Here is an 18,928-nt window from a genome sequence, read left to right on the forward strand (position 1 = left end):
ATAGATAATTTCCAAACATTGTAACTTTTATCTCAAAATTTTACATTCATTTTGTACATTTCTTATATGAATTTAAGGATGAGTTTAACTATTTTGGATTTATAATTAATTACGTCAAATTAACAATGTTTAATTTGTTTTTCATTGTTTATATTCCTTTCATATGATATTAAATATCTAACAAAAATATACATAAACTACCATCTTATATAGACTTCCACCTTTTGACACTATCAACATACTCTTTGCTCCTTGAGATGCTCCACTCAACTCTTAGCATAAAGCCACTCTTACTCCACATGTCTATCATCAAATCTTTCCACCGAAATGGCCCCCAAACTTAAATGGCATATAGCATGGATTTGAGTAATACACAAGGTAACAATTATATATAATTAATTAATCGAAAAAGGAAGAAGAAAATGAACGTATAGGAGAAAAAAGTTTGAACAAGCTCCTCGCATCGCCACAAGTTTTGATCCTCTATCCCGTACACAAATAGCATGTCAGTGGTATAGTTGCGTTGCTTTTGAGGCTCGTAATTATTATTGTTATTCCTTGAGTAAGGAGCAGCAATGGTGAGGACATACAGGCTCTCATGTTCTCTTCCCTCCTCTGCCTGCCACCCGCATCAAATTTCTGTGTTAAAAGCGAGGGTGAGGCAACAGCAATGGAAACTGCCACGTGGGCCCTGCTTCGTCCGCCCAACAACATCAAGACCAATCCCCTCAATCGTATTGCAGGCCACGGATCAGAAGCAGGAGCAAGGTTGCTTTCCTTTTCCCCTCATTCCATGTCAAATTCGAATTTTGCATTTTCTTTACTTCTTCCCATCCTCGAGACTGCAGAGTGAATGACAAACACGCCACTTGTAAGGATGAAACAATTCTATAATTCCGCACTCAGTGTTTTACAGACCAAATGCATGGATTTAGTACCAGAAAAATTGCAATATGGTGTGGATTTTAGACTCACTTGACTTAAAATAAAGACAGAGTATATCTCATCAGAGCAATTTTTTATTGCTCGGTGCTCTAAGAAGCACACGAGGGGTCCTGGACTACAAATCATGAACGTCTTTGGGCTTAGATGTCTATGTCTAACATTATTTATTCTGCCCAACTTGTGTGGGATTGTAATTGGCATCATTATCCTGTTCAACATGTCATTTGGGTACCATAGATAGCAACCAGCATAGACAGCTGTTAGGTGACATGAAAAATTATCAAATTCCCACGAGAAATAAGCCCAATTGATCATGTTAGAAGAAACAACATTCTTACGTGAATGATTAATGTTGCCTCACAATGATATGAAGACCGTTGAAATGATCTCCCTCCATTACTAGAGTTTAGTAGCTTTATGGATTTTGGGCTAAATTCAAGAATTCCAACTTGTTGCAGTATGCTAGAGCTATTATTGTAATGGGCTATACACAAATACGTTTCTAGTTGTGAAATATGTTTCTAGTTGTGAAACTTGAGTGGTTGATCAAAGTTACCAATACTGGCCATATTCTTGCAGCTATAATTATGGATTTTTTAGTTCCATGCACCTCAGAAGTAACGTGTTTGACTTGTCACGATAGTGCGGCAAGGTAAAATTGCCACTCTTTGCTAAATTTGTGACTCCTGTGGATGGCAAAACTGGATGGACCTAATGTTTTGTCATTGTCAGTGAACGTTGCCTCTTGCTCCACGCCTCGTCCTTAATCTTCAATGTCTTCATCTAAATCTTCTCTTTAAAATCTCGCCATAATCAACACCAATATCCTTGTCCTGCGCACATATAAGCAAAAACAGTTTTTTGTTTCCGAAAGTTGTGTAGTTATTTATTTAGTTATCATTAGTATGGGAGGATACTCTTTATAGCTCTCATTCCGTCTTCTTCTCTAGGTCAGCCACTTCTAATAAAATCGGATAAAGTTAGATGTCTAATCAGTTTTAGATCATGAATTAACTGTGTGTGTTTTCACCAACAACGTTTCGCTCCTCACAGCCCAGTTTGACTGTGCAAATTCAAACTTCATTTTTACACCTGTCTGAGTATATTGTTAAAGGTATTATTGTTTCAAGCTAATATTGGTTTTATATATCCAAGCGATTTATTAAAAACATGGAAGTAATATGATAACTTTCACTTTGTTTTGTGGCATAGCAAGCGGTTCTATGCTAAACAGGATCATTAACATGCAGGTCAGGTTAAGGAAGAGGAGATCGTAGACAACAAAATCTTACCATACTGCAGCATAAATAAGAAAGAACAGAAACGGACAGTAGGAGAGCTTGAGCAAGACTTTCTTGAAGCACTACAGGCAATGCATAGTTTTTAGACATGGCTTCATAAAGCTAATAACATTTTAGCTTCAATTATTTGATGATGTCAATATATCATTTTGTGTTAAAAATGGATTCCACTATTTGTTTTATTGATTTGGACTAGTTTTTTCTTACTGCAGTCCTTCTATTTTGAAAATAAACCAATTATGACCAACGAGGAATTTGATAATCTGAAGGAGGAATTAATGTGGGAGGGGAGCAGCGTTGTTATGCTGAGTAGGCTTTTCATTCTGATGGTTACCCTTGTTAAAACATACAAAAATAATTTGAAAATGAATTCTTTGTTGTCTAATATAGTTCCAGAATTCCTTGTGAAGTGCAAGATACAATTTATTTTGCAGTTTACATGAGACTCTTAGTTGGCTATTTTCAGAAAGTGGCATATAGAATAAATGAATTCGGGTGTCACAACCAGGTAAAGATGAGCAGAAGTTTATGGAAGCTTCCCTTGCATACAACGCAGGCAAGCCAATTATGAACGATGCTCAATATGATGAACTGAAACTCAATCTTAAGGTGAGTTTATTTATTTTTCTTTCAGAATGCCAAAGCAGCGTAGAAAAGGTCTGCCTTATTTGTAAAGTGAAGTTTTTGAATCTGAAGGATGTAAAATTTTGAGTATAAACTCAGTGATAGCAGCATAAATATATCTCAGATATTCATCACAAAATTACACATTTTACACTTGCAAGTCAAGCTGGCAGTACATATTATGTATTGAATTCAAATCGACTTGCTAATACGATATTTACATATCATTTAGTCACACCCTTTAATTGCTATGCTGGAAATAGTGAATCTCAATCAAACTTCACTAATACCAGCAACAACACCAATCTCCAAGCCCTAGATGTGCACTGCTTTTGCTCCAACTTGTTACAGCTGTAGGAAGAATAAGAAACCAGAGGTCTGGACTCCCCTTTAGTGCAGTTCGAAGCCCTTTTATCGTAAACAACAGTTCTCCAAACTCCCACACACAGCAGCAAGTAGATAAATATACCTGCCAGATGACGACCTCAATATTTATGCATTTCAAACTCCCTAAACTGATCCAACCATGAAGCTCGAACTCTCCTGGACATGTACAGCTTGTGTTTAAAGTTATGTCTCACTTCAGCATGTCCAACACTTCTAACTGGTCTCTAACCTGCATGAAAGCTTGTTCTTGATGTAAATGATGAGATTAATGTGCACCAAACAGTGGATTGATTCTCAATTCTTCACTCACAGAATTCAACTCATACTACCAAAATCGAACGCTTGCCTAGCAACCAACTAGGAGAAATAGCAATAGATTTTACTTTGCAAATTCAAACTATAATCTTCCCGGCTGTGTCTTGCAACAGCTAGAAGAATGTCAACATAGAGGAATTTTATCCTACAAGCCCACACGAGAAAATCTCCACAATTTCACCAATCTTCATACATTATCCAAGCATGCTGAAAGAGGGCATTTCCATCTCTTTTATAGCTTTTTCTAAAATCTTTTTCACTCACCTTGACAATGTCGGATAAACAAAATCACCCTTTTGTCATTTCGTATAATTTTAGGATTTTGCTTTGTTGCCCCTATTTTCTCACAACTTCTTTTTTGGTCCCTTTATTTACACTTCCAATGTATTATAGAATAAAGGGGGGCATTTACCACAAACTATAGACTATGCATTAATAAAGTTAAATAATTAATTTTAATTTACAAAAAAACTTTATTAAAGCATCATAAAATATATTGAGGATTATTGTAAGGGGCACGCAAGCTGCTGTTGTCCATGGTGTATAACTGCCATGTAGGCAGTGAATTTGACTGGATCAGGTCTTTCCGATTGAGTGCTGCCCATGTTGGAAGTTGCGTGGCAGCGAACATAGAGATGGAGGGCCATGTTTCTCTTAAGTTCTCAACAGATCTGCAGTGGACTGAAGTGTCACTGGTTTGCGTGTGGTGATCAAGCTGAAAGAGTTTGACCACAAACTGGTTTGGGTGGAACAAGTATACAGTGGGGTAGCAAAATTAATGCTTCTTCAACTAGATGGTGAACAGATGATAATGTAAATGTTAATTGTATTTATCTTTTGTAATTATGTTGTCGCCTAATTATAAGCTCGGGGATTTGTTAAATTTTAGTATTGGGGTAGCTCTCTTGATCTAGGTTTCAGGTGGGCTCTTTCATATTTATATTGTAATTGGGCTGGGATTGTGGGTTTTCTTCGTAGTGCTTTCCTAGATGAGCTCATGAACCAGTCTATATATATTAATATAAATCTAGTGGTTCACCCACCTTTGCTAAAAAAAAAATGTCGAGGATGAATAGATGAACTTATTGATATTAAACAATTTATCATCAACACCTCTGCCACCAGATGTCCAAATATACCTATAATGACTTACTATAAGTAGTAAGTTTTCCCAAAACTACCCCAGATCAGCTCAGAATGAACTGGAACTGAAACTGCCTAGGCCAAATGGCATCTAAGCCCCTTTTATGTCCTGGTTAGCCTACAGGACCAAGGGAAAATAGGCTAACAACAAACTCATACAACTTGTGCTAGAAAGGGGACATTATAGGAAGGAATGATGTTTGGTTCAAAAAGACTGTATAAATTTTAATACATGATCAACAGGATATTCAATTTTCTAGGGAAAATACACGTGGAACACTTTTTGTCTTTTTGTCTACAAATTTATCCCAGGAAGTGCTTTAAAAATTACCAAACATAAATACCCATTGGATGTTTAGACTATCCTTTATGCCTATTAGTTGTCTCCTCTATTTCAGTGGATGGAAGAGGTAATCAATTTGCAGATATGTTTTTTCAAGTCCAGCTGAACATTTATAAATAAAATCTTTAAAAAAAAAAAAAAAACTACTGTAAAACTTTCAATACCAAAAAAAAAAACATTTATTTATTGTTAAACTTGTGACAAAATTTTGATGTGAGGGGCTGTGGGTGTTGCAAGAATTGGCCATGGAAATACCATCAGCCACGATCATCCTTGCGAAACTTATAACCAAGAGCCTCACCACTTTGACCATTTGAGTGCACAAAATCAATGAACTCATCCGTAACTATATCTCACAATTCATCTACAGGGAAGAGTCTTTGGAATGCTCCCTTGTGTCCTTCAGTCACTTCAAAATATCTGTATGGGGAATCCTTCCTGGCATAGAAAGAAATCAACTATTGTAGTATTTTGGAGATAATTTAAAACCAAGAAGATGTAATGGAGTGGTCATCTTGTTCCATCTTTCTTTAACAATTGTATGCACTTTTTGAAGAAAGTCTCCTTAGGATCCCACTCTTTCTCATTTATGATGCACTTCATCTTCACAATCATTGAGTTGATTCCATCATATATCTATCCAATGCAAAACCTGCCGATGCCAGTATAATGAATCATGCTCAAATTGAGAGATACTCAACTCGATCTCACCATGAGTAATCTAATTTCTTTGCCTATTTTTTTCCCCTCCCACTTTCGCTTTGCTTCCATATAAACCAATTTTGTCTAATCACCATATTAGAGTATCTCCAGCTTTCACAAATTGTCCTAAGATGATTCTGTTAGGGGCAAAATTGATCTTCACAATCTATTACAAATTAAAAAAAGGATCAAAATTTAAAACAACCTTTACAACAGAACTAGAATACATAATCAAATTATAAGAATGTAAAATGCCATACTACTTCCCTTGAGAGTTGAGACATATGGTGGTGGTGACGAACACTTAAATTTCCTCAACCTTTGTATGCACGTCTTTAATCTAGTCAATTTTGTTCCTAATATTTTCTAGCATTAGATTTTGTGAGTGGACTGCACATGGTGTCCGAAAGATATGTTAATATCATTCTTCAACAAACAAACTGACAACCCTATAATTCTTTGCATTGTCCGTTATGACTTGAACCATGGTGCAAGCTCCCATTGTCTCAATGGCTGCAATGGGAATATCAGCAATAAAATATCTATTGTTTACCCACCCCTCACAATCCATGACCCTCAAAAACATTGCCCCTTTAGGGGACACTGCTATGACATTAATCAAAGGACATTATTTGAATCTTTTCACCCATTTGAAACAATTGTCACACCTCTCTCAATCCATGATTCCCTTCTGGGGATCATTGAATCGTCAACCACCTTGACTTCTTTTTCCAGCAAGGTGCCACACACCTTCTCATAACCTGGGACCTTGTACTATTTTGAAGTTTCATTATCTTTTTTCGACATCTCTTTCCAATATGGGGAGAGAACAACAATGAAAGCCAAACCATTCGCATAAATTGCCAGGATTCTCATTCAAAAATGTAGTCTCCAAAGATTTCTTTGATCTTTTGAATACTGTGGGTTGTTCACTTCGTATATCATTTGTGGAAAAACATGGGTGGTTTTGTACCACAATGTTGGGATAGATGGGGGCCGAATTCCCTTAATCTTTTTTAAGTATGGGCTGATTTAATTTATGTGCTTCTCGTTCAGCCACTTCTTCTTGCTCCATGGTGTATTTTACTGCTAAATCTGATAGCATAGGTACACCATTTTCTCCAGGGCAAGTTTTGATGCTATTTTCGGGTTTTCCACACAAATGGGTTTTCACTTGAAAATATGAGGCAGAATGTTGTTTATCACATCCCCGGCATTTCCAAATGTATCCCCCACCTCTCAGAACCTGTTGTATCATTTCAACGTATTTCCATAGAGGAGAACTTGGATCTATTTTGAATTCAGGTTGATTTGTGGAGGTAAAGCTTGCCATTTTGATTCCTATTGCAAGAAATTTTGTGAACGCATTCAAAACAAGTAAAAAAAATTAAACACAAAAAATGTGTACAAACTCTTGTTTTGAAGCCTTAATTTATTCATAAAAGCATGGAAAGAAATAGATAAACAAAAAAATAAATTTGTTTCATGTCTGTAAAACTAAAATAGAGAAAAAAATTGAAAAATTTCTACCTCTTTGCAAAAAACTCCTGTGCAATCTTCTTGACAGGCAATGGAAGGTTACAAATGCGTAGGAATAAGAATGCAGTTGTTGATGAATCTTCAAAATTCAATCTTCAACTCCCTTTGTTGATCCAAGAAGCAAAATATATACTCAGCCTGCAGGAATGAGATCTATTGTTTGCAAAAAAATGACAAAAGATTAGGTTATTTGGTGTTTTAATTATTTTAGAGGCCATTTTCAAGGTTAGGGAGGGCAGCAAGTTAAAGCGGATATCAAAAAAATACGAAAAAAAAGAAAAAGAAAAACCATCACTGGGTGTCCAGGTGTAACTTGGGCTCACCCAGGAGTGTCTGGGCTTGATTTGAGCTTGCCCATGATGAACTGGTGCTCTTTTGCATGAATCCTATCCTCACCTACTGTTGCATGACTCCAGTACCCAAACTAGGCACGAACTGGACCAGGATCTGGCAGGCCAGTGGATGAACCAGCTAGTTAAATAATTTAAACTAATTAAAGGGGCTTGAATATAGACTATCCTTTAATGTGTGGAAATGGACCATTTGAAATAGATTCTGCTAAAATAGCAAATTAATGCATGACCACCTTTTGAGATTCTGAAAACACTTTTTTCTTTGCAACCCAATGAATTTGATCAAAACATCAAAATGTTAATCAACAATCTGCTAGCAGCTTCATCAAACCATGTAGTAACTCTAATCTAAGATTTTGGAAAGCCTACAATAATTAAGATGAAACCTTATGCACGATCACAAGTCAGTGTTTATCCATCAAAAACTTTGAAAGTCAACATATTCTTGTTTGTGTTGACATATTCTGAGTGCCACATCATTGAAGAAGCTGCAAATATATTTTGAATATAGGTTTTGCATCACTAGATGTCAACCAAGACCAGTTCACCAAGAATTAGAAAGTTTATACTAAGAAACATCCTTACATTCTTTGCTGTTTTGTTTGCTCATAACTAGTGATATATTCTTGAAGGTGGGGATAAGCTGAAAAATCCATGCCTTAATTTCCTATTGCTATTCATGAACAAGACCCTTAATAGTGGTTTTGAAAACTAATCCTAAACATTTGGAATGAGAAACTGGCCAACTTATTGTGAATGACGTGCCTCAAGAAGGCACCCATAGCTAGTATGAAAGATTGACACCACCTCTTAATGACAAAAGACACGGTTTTGAATTTAATTATAACTAGTTTAAAGTTTTCAACTGACATCTCATACACATTATAGCAAGCATTTATAGTTTACAACTCACAGGGACACATGATGCTTTGATATCTCTTAGAACTTGTTATTTTTGAAGTTTAAAATCTACAAGAGCTAGTATTTTTCTGTCCACTGGTTGTTCATGGATATCCTGTTGTTGCTTATTATTGATTATCACTGGTATAGGAACATGTTTCAGCAGTACTATTTTGATTTTATTTACAACTTATGCTCAATATTTAGCTGGGGTATGTGTACTGATATGTGGATGAGAATGCTAATCAAATTAGGGAATGCAAGTGAATAAGGATATTGATATACTATATGTAAATATAATCAATGTAAACTGTGATTATGTGGATGAGGACACGGACATGGCTCAGTTTTCTGTAATGGAGTATAATAATTTTTCATTCTATCCTGCATTTTCCTTCATGTGTATTCCTTTGCATGTTTCTTTTTCTATTTTAAATTTATTATGTAGAATTATTTTACCTATATCAACAGATTTATAATCAGAGAGGATTAAACCTGTTATATTTAGTTGAACTTTCTTTATAGAACAGGCTATCTATATAACAGTCTTTAGATGCAATGACAAATGTACACTCTACTTTTCCAGGAGCCTTGCCAGAACTACACTTCTCTCAAATATAAGAAGATATATGACTCCAACTAATAGGTTGTTTTTTAATTTTAGTTCTTAATATATTCTACATAAGAGAAATATGATCTCAAAAGTCAAAAAGTGTAGAAGCATAAGTAAAGAAATATGAATATTGTGCTGGTGGCCTTAATGTTGATCAGAATTTGCAAAAGAAAACAGTACGGGATGCAGTATAAACTACATACAAATTTCTTTGATGGAGTAGAGTCTTGTCTTATTCATTTCTTTTGATCAATTGATATTTTTCAATATGCTTTAAAACCCGCATTTCGACAAACTATATAGGAAGTAATATCTTTCATCAAATTCACTTAATATAGAAAGAGTTAGACACCCAAGGATTTACTTTGTGAATTAGTTGTCTCACTTATGGTTATGTTTGTGCTTTCTGTGCCCAAGTTGTATGTAATATGAAACAACTTTAGTATTCTCATTGGAAAGTTTCTCAGACATAAGTCGATGCTAGTGTAATTCTCTACATTGCTGTGTCATGCATTGTTATTTTTTGCAGAAAGCAGGCAGCAAAGTTGCAATAGAGGGTCCCAGGTGCAGTCTCCGTAGCAGAAATGTAAGTTTTTGATCCTTGCTATACTGTTTACCTGCTTAGTATTCAATTCTATTATTGTAGAATGCCAGTTTGGTGAAAATTTATTTGTTTCTTTTTGGTCTCAAAAGTGTTGATGTTTTGAGATTTGTTTTCTAATAGATTGTGAAATTGGACTAGTTGAAGAGACATTTTATTGTACGATGTACATTATGTCCAATTGATAATGCTTATTACATATCTGTGTAGGTTTACAGTGACTTGACTGTGGATTATTTTAAAATGTTCTTGCTGAATGTGCCCGCTGCCATTGTTGCTCTGTCATTGTAAGTTTCAGCCTGATACTCTTTATGAGCTTTCAATTATTTTTGAGTCAACACAGTACTTTTACTACATTTGAAAATTGCATGTAATTTTGCTCACTTATTTTCTTCAAGCAATTTGAGACTTTTAGATCTTTATAGTATTCTGAATATATTGTGCATTCTGTATCTATCTGGCTACATGTCTGACTTTGTTGACATGGAACATTAATATGTTTCTCTTGTTGAGTATATTTTACTTTCAACGATCAGTAAATGCTATATTAATTTATAACCTCCTAACCCTATGTATCACTAAGAAATGCTGCTCTATGTGTTAAGTTTTCAAACCAGAATAGCCTAAATAAATAAAAGAGTAAGAAACACAAGAACACTGGAGATACCCTGGGAAAATCCTCCTACTCGAGGGAAAAAAACAGCCACACCCAAGATATGCTTTTTATTGATAATCATAACATATAATACAACACTTCACAAGCTAAGTCAGATGAAGGACTATTTTACAGATGTTGTTATCACATAACAGAGATTGCCAGAATATGAACCTATCCTTTTGAAGCACCAACAACAGGACATACAATAATATTCTTCTCATCATAAAATATTGCATGTGCTAGCACCTGAAAAATAAAATAATCACTTTCCGGAAAAAGAAGTATATAATACTCAGCACCACCAAGAAAGACTTAGAATCGTGGGTAGGCTAAGAGAAACCACTAGAAGCATGATAAATATGTGACGGCAGTTGCAATGCAGCACAGACCGTAAGACCATGCTCAGATGTAACTCCTGAGCACTGAGTGATGATCAGAATAACCGAGGATTGAAAAACATGATAAGCTGAATCTAACCATATCACATAATCATGCGACTTCCATCCAATAGGAATGAAAACCTGACCATCACAAAGATAGACCCAATTCAAACATAACTTGAGCAATATAAAACAAAACACAGAGATACCAAAAGGGCATGAAACCTGCTGATGCTTGTTTGCTCGTGGCAGTTGCAAAGAATGGTGAAGGTTGAGAATAGTTTCTGTTACATCTCCAAAACTTTCGAGTCCCCGTTATTGTGACACCTAAACAAATGTCATTCCATCAAATGTGAAGGCTTTTGCAATGACGTGTAGGACACGAGGCAAATATGCTATAGGCAATAATACAATGGTTCCATCAACAAAAGAAATAGGATGTCCAGTGCAGGTAATAATATCTCCTGCAGCCACAAACATCATGTACATGGCAACAGGGACAATGGTCTTCAGATAATAAGGTGTGCTTGATTCATATTTTCACAAAACTTTATTCTATAATTGCCTCTGAATTTTGTTCTCCTTCCTGAATGTGAAGATTTGCAATATATTATATAACTAATTTCCTGTTCGGATAGGATTTATCCCTTTGGATGTGTGGATGTTGTTTTGTATTATTTTCAAACTATAATTATCTTGTCAAGCGAGTCAGATGTAAGGTGTTCATCTATGTACAAGGAGACGACATATAACAGAAAAGCTACATTGAGAAGTTTTCAAATCTATTCTTTACTTGTCCTCTACAGCTGATGTCATAGTGTTCCAAACTCTCTTTACACATCACCTTGCTGAAGAATGTTACTGCTGAATGTGCCTGCTGCTCTTGATCCTAGTTTGAGTCTGACCATTGATAGCTTTGTAGATGTCTAACTTAATTTAATGAGTAGTTCATCGTAAACTCAGCCCATGAATCACCTAGGTTATTAGGAAAGATTGCTATTTGTCTACGAATCTTGTAGTGAAATATTCCACTTCTTCAAACTAGTTTGTGATATGTATTTTTTATTTTGTGTTGTGATTAGTGAACAAGACTTTGACACACCTAAGGTGTGGCAAGCTGGTTTCCAACTAGCTTTTGGTCTGTATTTTTGAATATTGTGCCCTAATTGGTGTACACGACTTGGAATTGTCCATGGTGTGGCAAGCTGGTTTCCAACTAGTTTGTGATCAGTATTTTGGATTTGTGTCCTAAGTAGTGTACAAGACTTGGATTCACCCAAGGCACAGCAAGATGATTGTTGACCCTAACCTAGACTTGGTGCCCATACTTGGTATAGACTTGACAAAAAGGAATGACTATAAAACTTAGAGATTTTTTTAGGATTTAAAACTTGTTTAATGCACCCTATAATAAATGAACTTCAGAAAAACACAATGAACTCACCAAATAGAAGTTTCTTTGATCACATACACAACTATACATCAATCACATAAGCATAAACTCATAATTTAGCTGAAGGAAATAAGACATCTAGGCATATAAATGTTGTCAAATGCATGCAAAACTCATGGAATATGAAATCCATGTTATCAAAAGTTAAAAAAAAATCTTTAATTTTTTTATAATTTTATGGCTCAAAGTAGCTTGCATCACCTAATTCAATACTAGAACAAGTCTTGCATAAGCATCTAAGATAAGTAGGTACTAGACGATGATGCAACCATGATATCTGCCTCTGTCTCAATAATACTCACACCTACATCTAAGGTTTTTGCTCATTCTCCATCCTCCTCCTTTACCATGTTTGCTACTTCTTCCTCTCCATCGACTTGGTCAACCCAATCAAATTCCTCATCACAAAGATAGGATCCTCAACCATAGTTATCCAAACTAATTGAGGATCAACTTCTTCTAGGGTGACGGGTGATAAGTCATTGTCTAAAATTTGTATGTGGCAAGGGCAAAGGTTGTAATGAACATAAAATAGACCATTAATCCTTTGCATCGACAATATATTGTGCTACTTGGACTGATGTGTTCAAACATACTCCAATTGTACTAAATCCCTGATGCACTGCTTGGCTCAAATCTCATACTACAACCCCCTAAAGATTTGGTACCTTAGCACCAAATATTTCCCATCTTGCATTTGAGATGAGAAAAGAAAAAATCAATCAAATTGTCAAACTTTAAGTTTCAATTATTTTTTATTAAAATAGAAAAAAAGAAAAAGTTTTGATTTAAATTTAATTATGCTCTTGATAGATCTTTACTTGGCTGCGATGCCAACAGTTGCATATATGTTGTGCAAAGAGATCACCTCGTGTTAGTCTAAAGACCTCAATCTTGCTGACTATTTGTGCTCTAAAAAGAGATTTAGGTACCATCTTCTCTATGACTATGTAGAACCCACTAGAACCTCCTCATTTTCTTGAAATTAAGGTGGAATTGGAATGTTCAAATGAGGAAATAAGAAACTATGTGTAGGGGTATGTTAAGTTGGATGTGCCATCGTCTACCAGTAATTTCCTAGATAGAGTAGTACTTATCCTCAACTTCAGCACAAGTGGATCTTGTTGGATTAACCGCTAATGTTTCCCTTTTGGATTCGTGACATGGCTTAACTGCTTCCTGTGTGCTATAAGTTTGGTGGTTTATCGAACATTGATAGGTCGATCTTTTGGTGCAATGACAACTCTAGCTTATAACAAGTGGTGTTAGAGCTTGGTCATGGGTTCGCTAAGGGGGGGGGATTGTTGGACTAACTGCCAATGTCTCCCTTTCGGATTCTTGACATGGATTAATCACCTCTTGTGTTCTATAAGTCTAATTGTTGTATCGTGTATTGATAGGTTGACCTTTTGGTGCAACGACAACCCTAGCTTGTGACAGATCTAATTGCATCCTTGGCCTTTTCCATGCCCTCATATATGAAGTTAATTGCGAGCTTCTCCACATTGACAATGGTGTAGGAGCACCCGGGTAGGCAAGTGATCACCATCAACAAAAATAATAATTTTCCATTTTTTTTTTTTGAATCTTTTTTAGTTTCATTTGGATTCTCTTATGATCATCTAGTTTAAATATAATCTCTACTCTTTGATTGTCAGCCAGAAAAAATGGAAGCTTTGAAATCAAAGTTTGGACATCCATAGAATCATAACCTAGAGGGGATTTTATATTTGAGATGTTGAGGTTTTTTGCTAGAATACCTCAAGGAGATTTGAGTGGAATGTTGAGTGCCAATGATGCATGGCATGAAAAAGGTTTTAAACAGAGCCAACACAAGATATGGTGGAAGCCTTGGAATAAGTCCTCAAAAACTTATAAGCAAATGCTAGGTGTCAAAGAAGTTCTTTAAAAATTGTCAAGCAAATGCATTTGCCAGATTTTTTGAGATTATCCAACTTTTATAGTACCAATGAAATGGCAAATGTGGAAAGAACCAATTATAAATTTGAGACTCAACAACTTAGGTCAAATATTGTGCCCATGTTAGTAAGAGGCTATTGATATTCATCCTTTGACAGTGATAACAAGTCATCCTTTGGCAGTGATAGCAAGTCATTCTTTGGTTTTGTATCGTGAATTGGGAAGGGAGAGGATCCTCCAAAAAGGGCCTGAGGAAAACTATATGCAAACATGGAATCACGGATAGGACCCATGAGCTATATGACAAAATGTCTTGAAGAGACGTGGTCTCCAAGTCATTGCAATCGATTAGTTCTCACTAAATCCATGTGGCAAAGATGAACAACCAATTGTTCATAGGAAAGGTGAAATAAAATGCCAGCCAATTTCTATTGAAAATGTGAAAAGACGATGCAAAACATAAGAGAATATGAAGGGGTTACAATGGGAAAATGGAGAGTTTTATTTCCAATGCCTCTTGAGGCCATAGTTGGGGAAGAGGATGTAGTGGACTTAGAAAAGGGTTTAGTGGCCGCACTGTAGTGGGGAGTAGCCCCATAATTGGGTGGAGCTGCAAATTGAGTAGAGAACAATCCAATTGGGAGGTGTAAGAAATAGCATGTGTGAAGGCAACATAGATGTGTGGTTGCAATAGGAAGAGTATTAGCTTAGTTTGAGAGAGGGAAGATTTCTTGTGAGAGTTGAGAGACCATTAAGAGCCTATGTGATATAAATTGTTGTCATGAAGATCAATCGAATTAAATTGTTTATTGTTAGATTGCAATCCGACTTTGTAAACAAAGTGTCTTTGTTTTTTCCTATTTGTTTTTGTTTTGAGTTTTTGAAGTTGATACATGGGAGATAGGGATCTTCTATGTCAAAAGGTATCACAGGTGGTGGTCTTGAGTGTGCAGATAGAGCATTGGACGTGATGTAGTCTTGCACCAAGACTTGTGAGTGACAAGAGTTGTGTGAACAGATTGCTGATCGCGAGGTTGTCTCACACTTGAGTGTGTGAAACGGTTGTGGAGGGCTCAAAAGGATCTTTGCAAGTGTGTGAAGTCTCGATCAATTAAGAGCTTAGAGCTATAGAGAAAAGTGAAAGTGTGATGAGAGATTGCAACAATTGAGATGATGAGTTTGAGGAAGAGGAAAAGATGGATCATGAGGAGACCCATGTTGATTGAGTTTGTGGAACAAAACTAGGATAAGAGTTATGGGGTGTGGAGATTCCTATCGAAGATTGAGGGTTGCAGCCAAAAGGTGAAGGATGTGAGAGCAACTCACACACATAAGGAGAAAAAGAGGACATGGTCGTAGAAGAACATTTGTTAGTGAATGAATGTCTTCTAGAGGACGTGGAGGTAGTAGATGACCATGAGATTAATATAGTGGAAGATGAAGAATTGTGGAGACATTTTTCTGCAATAGAACACGAGTGGATGAAAAAGCTCAAAGCTATAAAGGCAAATGAGAAAGCGAAGGAAAACAAAGAGGATGTTGGGGCAGAGAAAGAGGAGGTAAAATCTGAAAATATTGATTTCAGTGTGCCTTTATGTATAATATTGTCAACTAAGATAAAAGCAATTGTACATATTCATATGGATGTTAGAGTGTTTGTGTGTAAAGCATGTTGAGGATGCTATAGGAGATTGGTGGAGGTGTTTTCTTAGTAGTGGGTTGAATCCCAAAAAGGAAAAGATAAGGGAGACTTTGGTAGAGGAGGAAGACAAAAGGTGGACATGAGTCCATGAAAGGGAAGAAGAGTGGTGGACGGAGTTACGAGAAGAGGATAGTGGTCATTTTGGCGAGATGCTAGAAAAGAAGGAAAAAGTAGAAATTTCACCCCCTTTACACAACGACAGAGCTTAGTGCAGGTTTCCAACAACCTAAATGGGTAGTCCCACTACTTAACTACACTTTGCGAGTCTATGCTCACAAATTTTCTTACCAGGTATGTTTGGTGCAAAAGCACCTGAACAGACAACTGATCAACATGAACAATTTTTTTTTTCCAATTATTTGTTCTGAATCTGTTTTAGTTTTAGTTGGCTTCTCTTATGATCATGCAGTTTAAATATAATATCTTCTCTCTAATTGTCAATCAAGAAAAATAGAAGCTTTGTATCGGAGTTTGGACATCCATTGAATCATAACCAAAAGGGGAGTTTTATATTTGAGATGCACTTTTTTGTTAGAATTATGCAAGGAGGTTTGAATGGAATACCAAGTGCTAATGATACTTGCAAAATTTTTTAAATAGAGCCAACACAACATATGGTGGGAGCCTTGGATCAAGGCCTTAATAATTTATGAGTGAGGAGGTTTTAAAATTTGTAAAGTAAATGCATTTGCCAGAATTTGAAACTATCCAACTTTTATAGTATCAATAAAAGGGCAACATTAAAAGTACCAGTTATAAATTCATGTCTCAACTACTCAAGTCGAATATTGTGCCCATGTCAGTACGAGGCTATTCATCAATGGAAAATGGATATTCATCCTTTGGTAGTGATAACAAGTCATTCTTTGGAAACAATAGAAATTGATCTTGTGGGTATTGTACTGCAAATTGGGAAGGGAGAGAGTCCTCCAAAATGGGCCTGAGGACATCTATATGCAAACATGGAAGCATAGATAGGCCCCACAAGTTGTATGACAATGTCTTGAAGAGACGTGGTCTCCAAGAAATTGTAATCATTTGATTTTCACTAAGCCCATGTGGCAAAGCTGAACAACCAATCTTTCATGGAGAAGACGAAGCAAAATGCGAGTCAATTGGTATTCAAAATGTGAAAAGACGTCTTGATGTGATTTTTTTGTTCTACTAAAACATGCGGAATTGAATAATTAATATCTCAAGATGAAACACCAAAATTCCAACTCTATCTTGAATAAGGATGCTTATAGGCTAAACAATGTATATGAATCACATGTTCAAATGAGACAACCTCAAGGTTTCTTCCTAATTGTGGACTTGTGCTCAACTTTTATGATGTGATATGCCGGTTATCACAAAGGGACTTACACTATTCATTCGATGAATATCAACTACCTTTACAACTCCAATCACTTCCAACCAAACAACTTGCAAAGGAAAGACAATTAAATCTATGTTTAAGAATGTAGGATAATGTTGATGATGGGGTGAGCCTCTAACCAATCCTTGCTTTGCCAAATAGGCATAGGAGGGTGTTACCTTCTATGGATGCTAGAATGTTTTTCACACTGGCAATGCTCATCCAAATACCCTATAAAGGCTAAATCTGAATGAATATCTCCTATAGAAGTTAAGCACTTCCAATTCAGGCCTAGACTTACCTTACACCTTTATTTACAGCCAACAAGTAACAAAACGTATGGACACTAGCTTCACCATTGATCACCATTCAACGATATCTTCCATCCAATCTACTTCTACTTCTACTTAACATGAAATGAAATCCTAATCTATGCGCGAGGTGCAAAATGTCATAAAATAATCCAAAATGATCATATATAGCCACCATGAAGACCAACGATGAATAAAGAACAATATTGGCAACAGTTCTCCAATGTAACTCCACTACAAATGATGCGAGCAAGCCTTTATATAGAGGGCTCAATTGCAATGAATGACCAAGATTAGTTTTAAATCAAGGGCCACGACTAATGCACATAATTAGGGTTTCCATAACCATAGCTGCAAATATTAAATGCCTGCCCAATTACAAGTAGGCACCACCATGTGGGCCAATAAAAAAATTAAATTGATTTCTAAGGACCAATGAGAAAATTCAAATGCATGAAAACATAACGTGCAATAGCAAGTGGACCAATGAAAATAGAGAACTTGTAGAAGAAGCCATGAATTAGTAGACCAATGAGAAAATTCAAATGCTTCCAAGAGCCAATTTGAAAAAAGGCCATGTGGGCCTATGCCACCTCATCACCTTGGGAAATGTACTGCTCACCCTCATTTTCCTTTTCACATTCAATGAATCTATACACAGTCTCATTAATCATCTCCATGTGGACACTAGGCATAATCTCACTAAGCAAATGGCTGCCACCTCAGTATACACATCTAGAAACTTGATAAATACCCCTTGCTGATGAGAAATCATTGTTGAGCCTTAAATTGTGATGAATACCCCTTGCTGATGAGAAATCATTGTTAAGCCTTCAATTGTGATGGCTCATATTCTCAATTGCTTCATCTTCGATATTTTTCATCTGTTACTCTCTTGCTTTTTGAATGGTTCTTGTCTTGAATCTTACCTTCTAGTGATAATTGGTTTCTTCATCTTGATCTTGGATTCCCAAGGGAAACCGAAGATAGCCTTGCCTTCTTTTTTGAACTTGCCCTGTCTTTCTTCTATGTCGTGATATCTTGGAGATGTCCCTTTTAGCGTTCCTTGATCATGAACTAGTTCTTGTCCTTGGCTTCGTATCATCTTCTGTTCAACATTTTGCAACCACGTATGATCTTTTTGGTCTTGATGTCCTTTGAGTGCTTGCTCTTCTCCTGCTGTGTCCTTCCTGGCAAATCCTTCCTTTCCTTTGCTTGAGGTTTTCGCCTAGAGGTGCTTTCAACTCCTCTCTCCATACCTGGGCCTGCAACAAACACTATGTTTAGGATTTAGCTTTATTTAATCATGCCGTACTAAATTCAAAGATCAATGGTAGCTGAAAAATTAAAATCAGAACTCTAAACATCCACATCAGACTTA

The 18,928-nt window shown here is 36.2% G+C and overlaps 1 protein-coding gene across 1 annotated transcript in view; it reads left to right on the forward strand.

Annotated features, from left to right (window-relative positions):
• The first annotated feature begins 525 nt into the window (after positions 1–525).
• The window catches only part of LOC149538861 (PGR5-like protein 1B, chloroplastic), a 139,130-nt gene continuing 120,727 nt past the window's right edge, over positions 526–18,928 (forward strand). Inside the window, exons 1-6 of the mRNA XM_089800212.1 lie at positions 526–768; positions 2,196–2,314; positions 2,459–2,555; positions 2,755–2,855; positions 9,695–9,751; positions 9,977–10,053. Of these exons, the coding sequence (XP_089656338.1) occupies positions 576–768; positions 2,196–2,314; positions 2,459–2,555; positions 2,755–2,855; positions 9,695–9,751; positions 9,977–10,053 (644 nt within the window). The 5' untranslated portion in view covers positions 526–575. The remainder of the gene's footprint in view (positions 769–2,195; positions 2,315–2,458; positions 2,556–2,754; positions 2,856–9,694; positions 9,752–9,976; positions 10,054–18,928) is intronic.

This window comes from Cupressus sempervirens, chromosome 9 (genome assembly GCF_028749045.1).
Source record: "Cupressus sempervirens isolate cs-2001-9-10 chromosome 9, ASM2874904v1, whole genome shotgun sequence".
Lineage (NCBI taxonomy): Eukaryota > Viridiplantae > Streptophyta > Pinopsida > Cupressales > Cupressaceae > Cupressus > Cupressus sempervirens.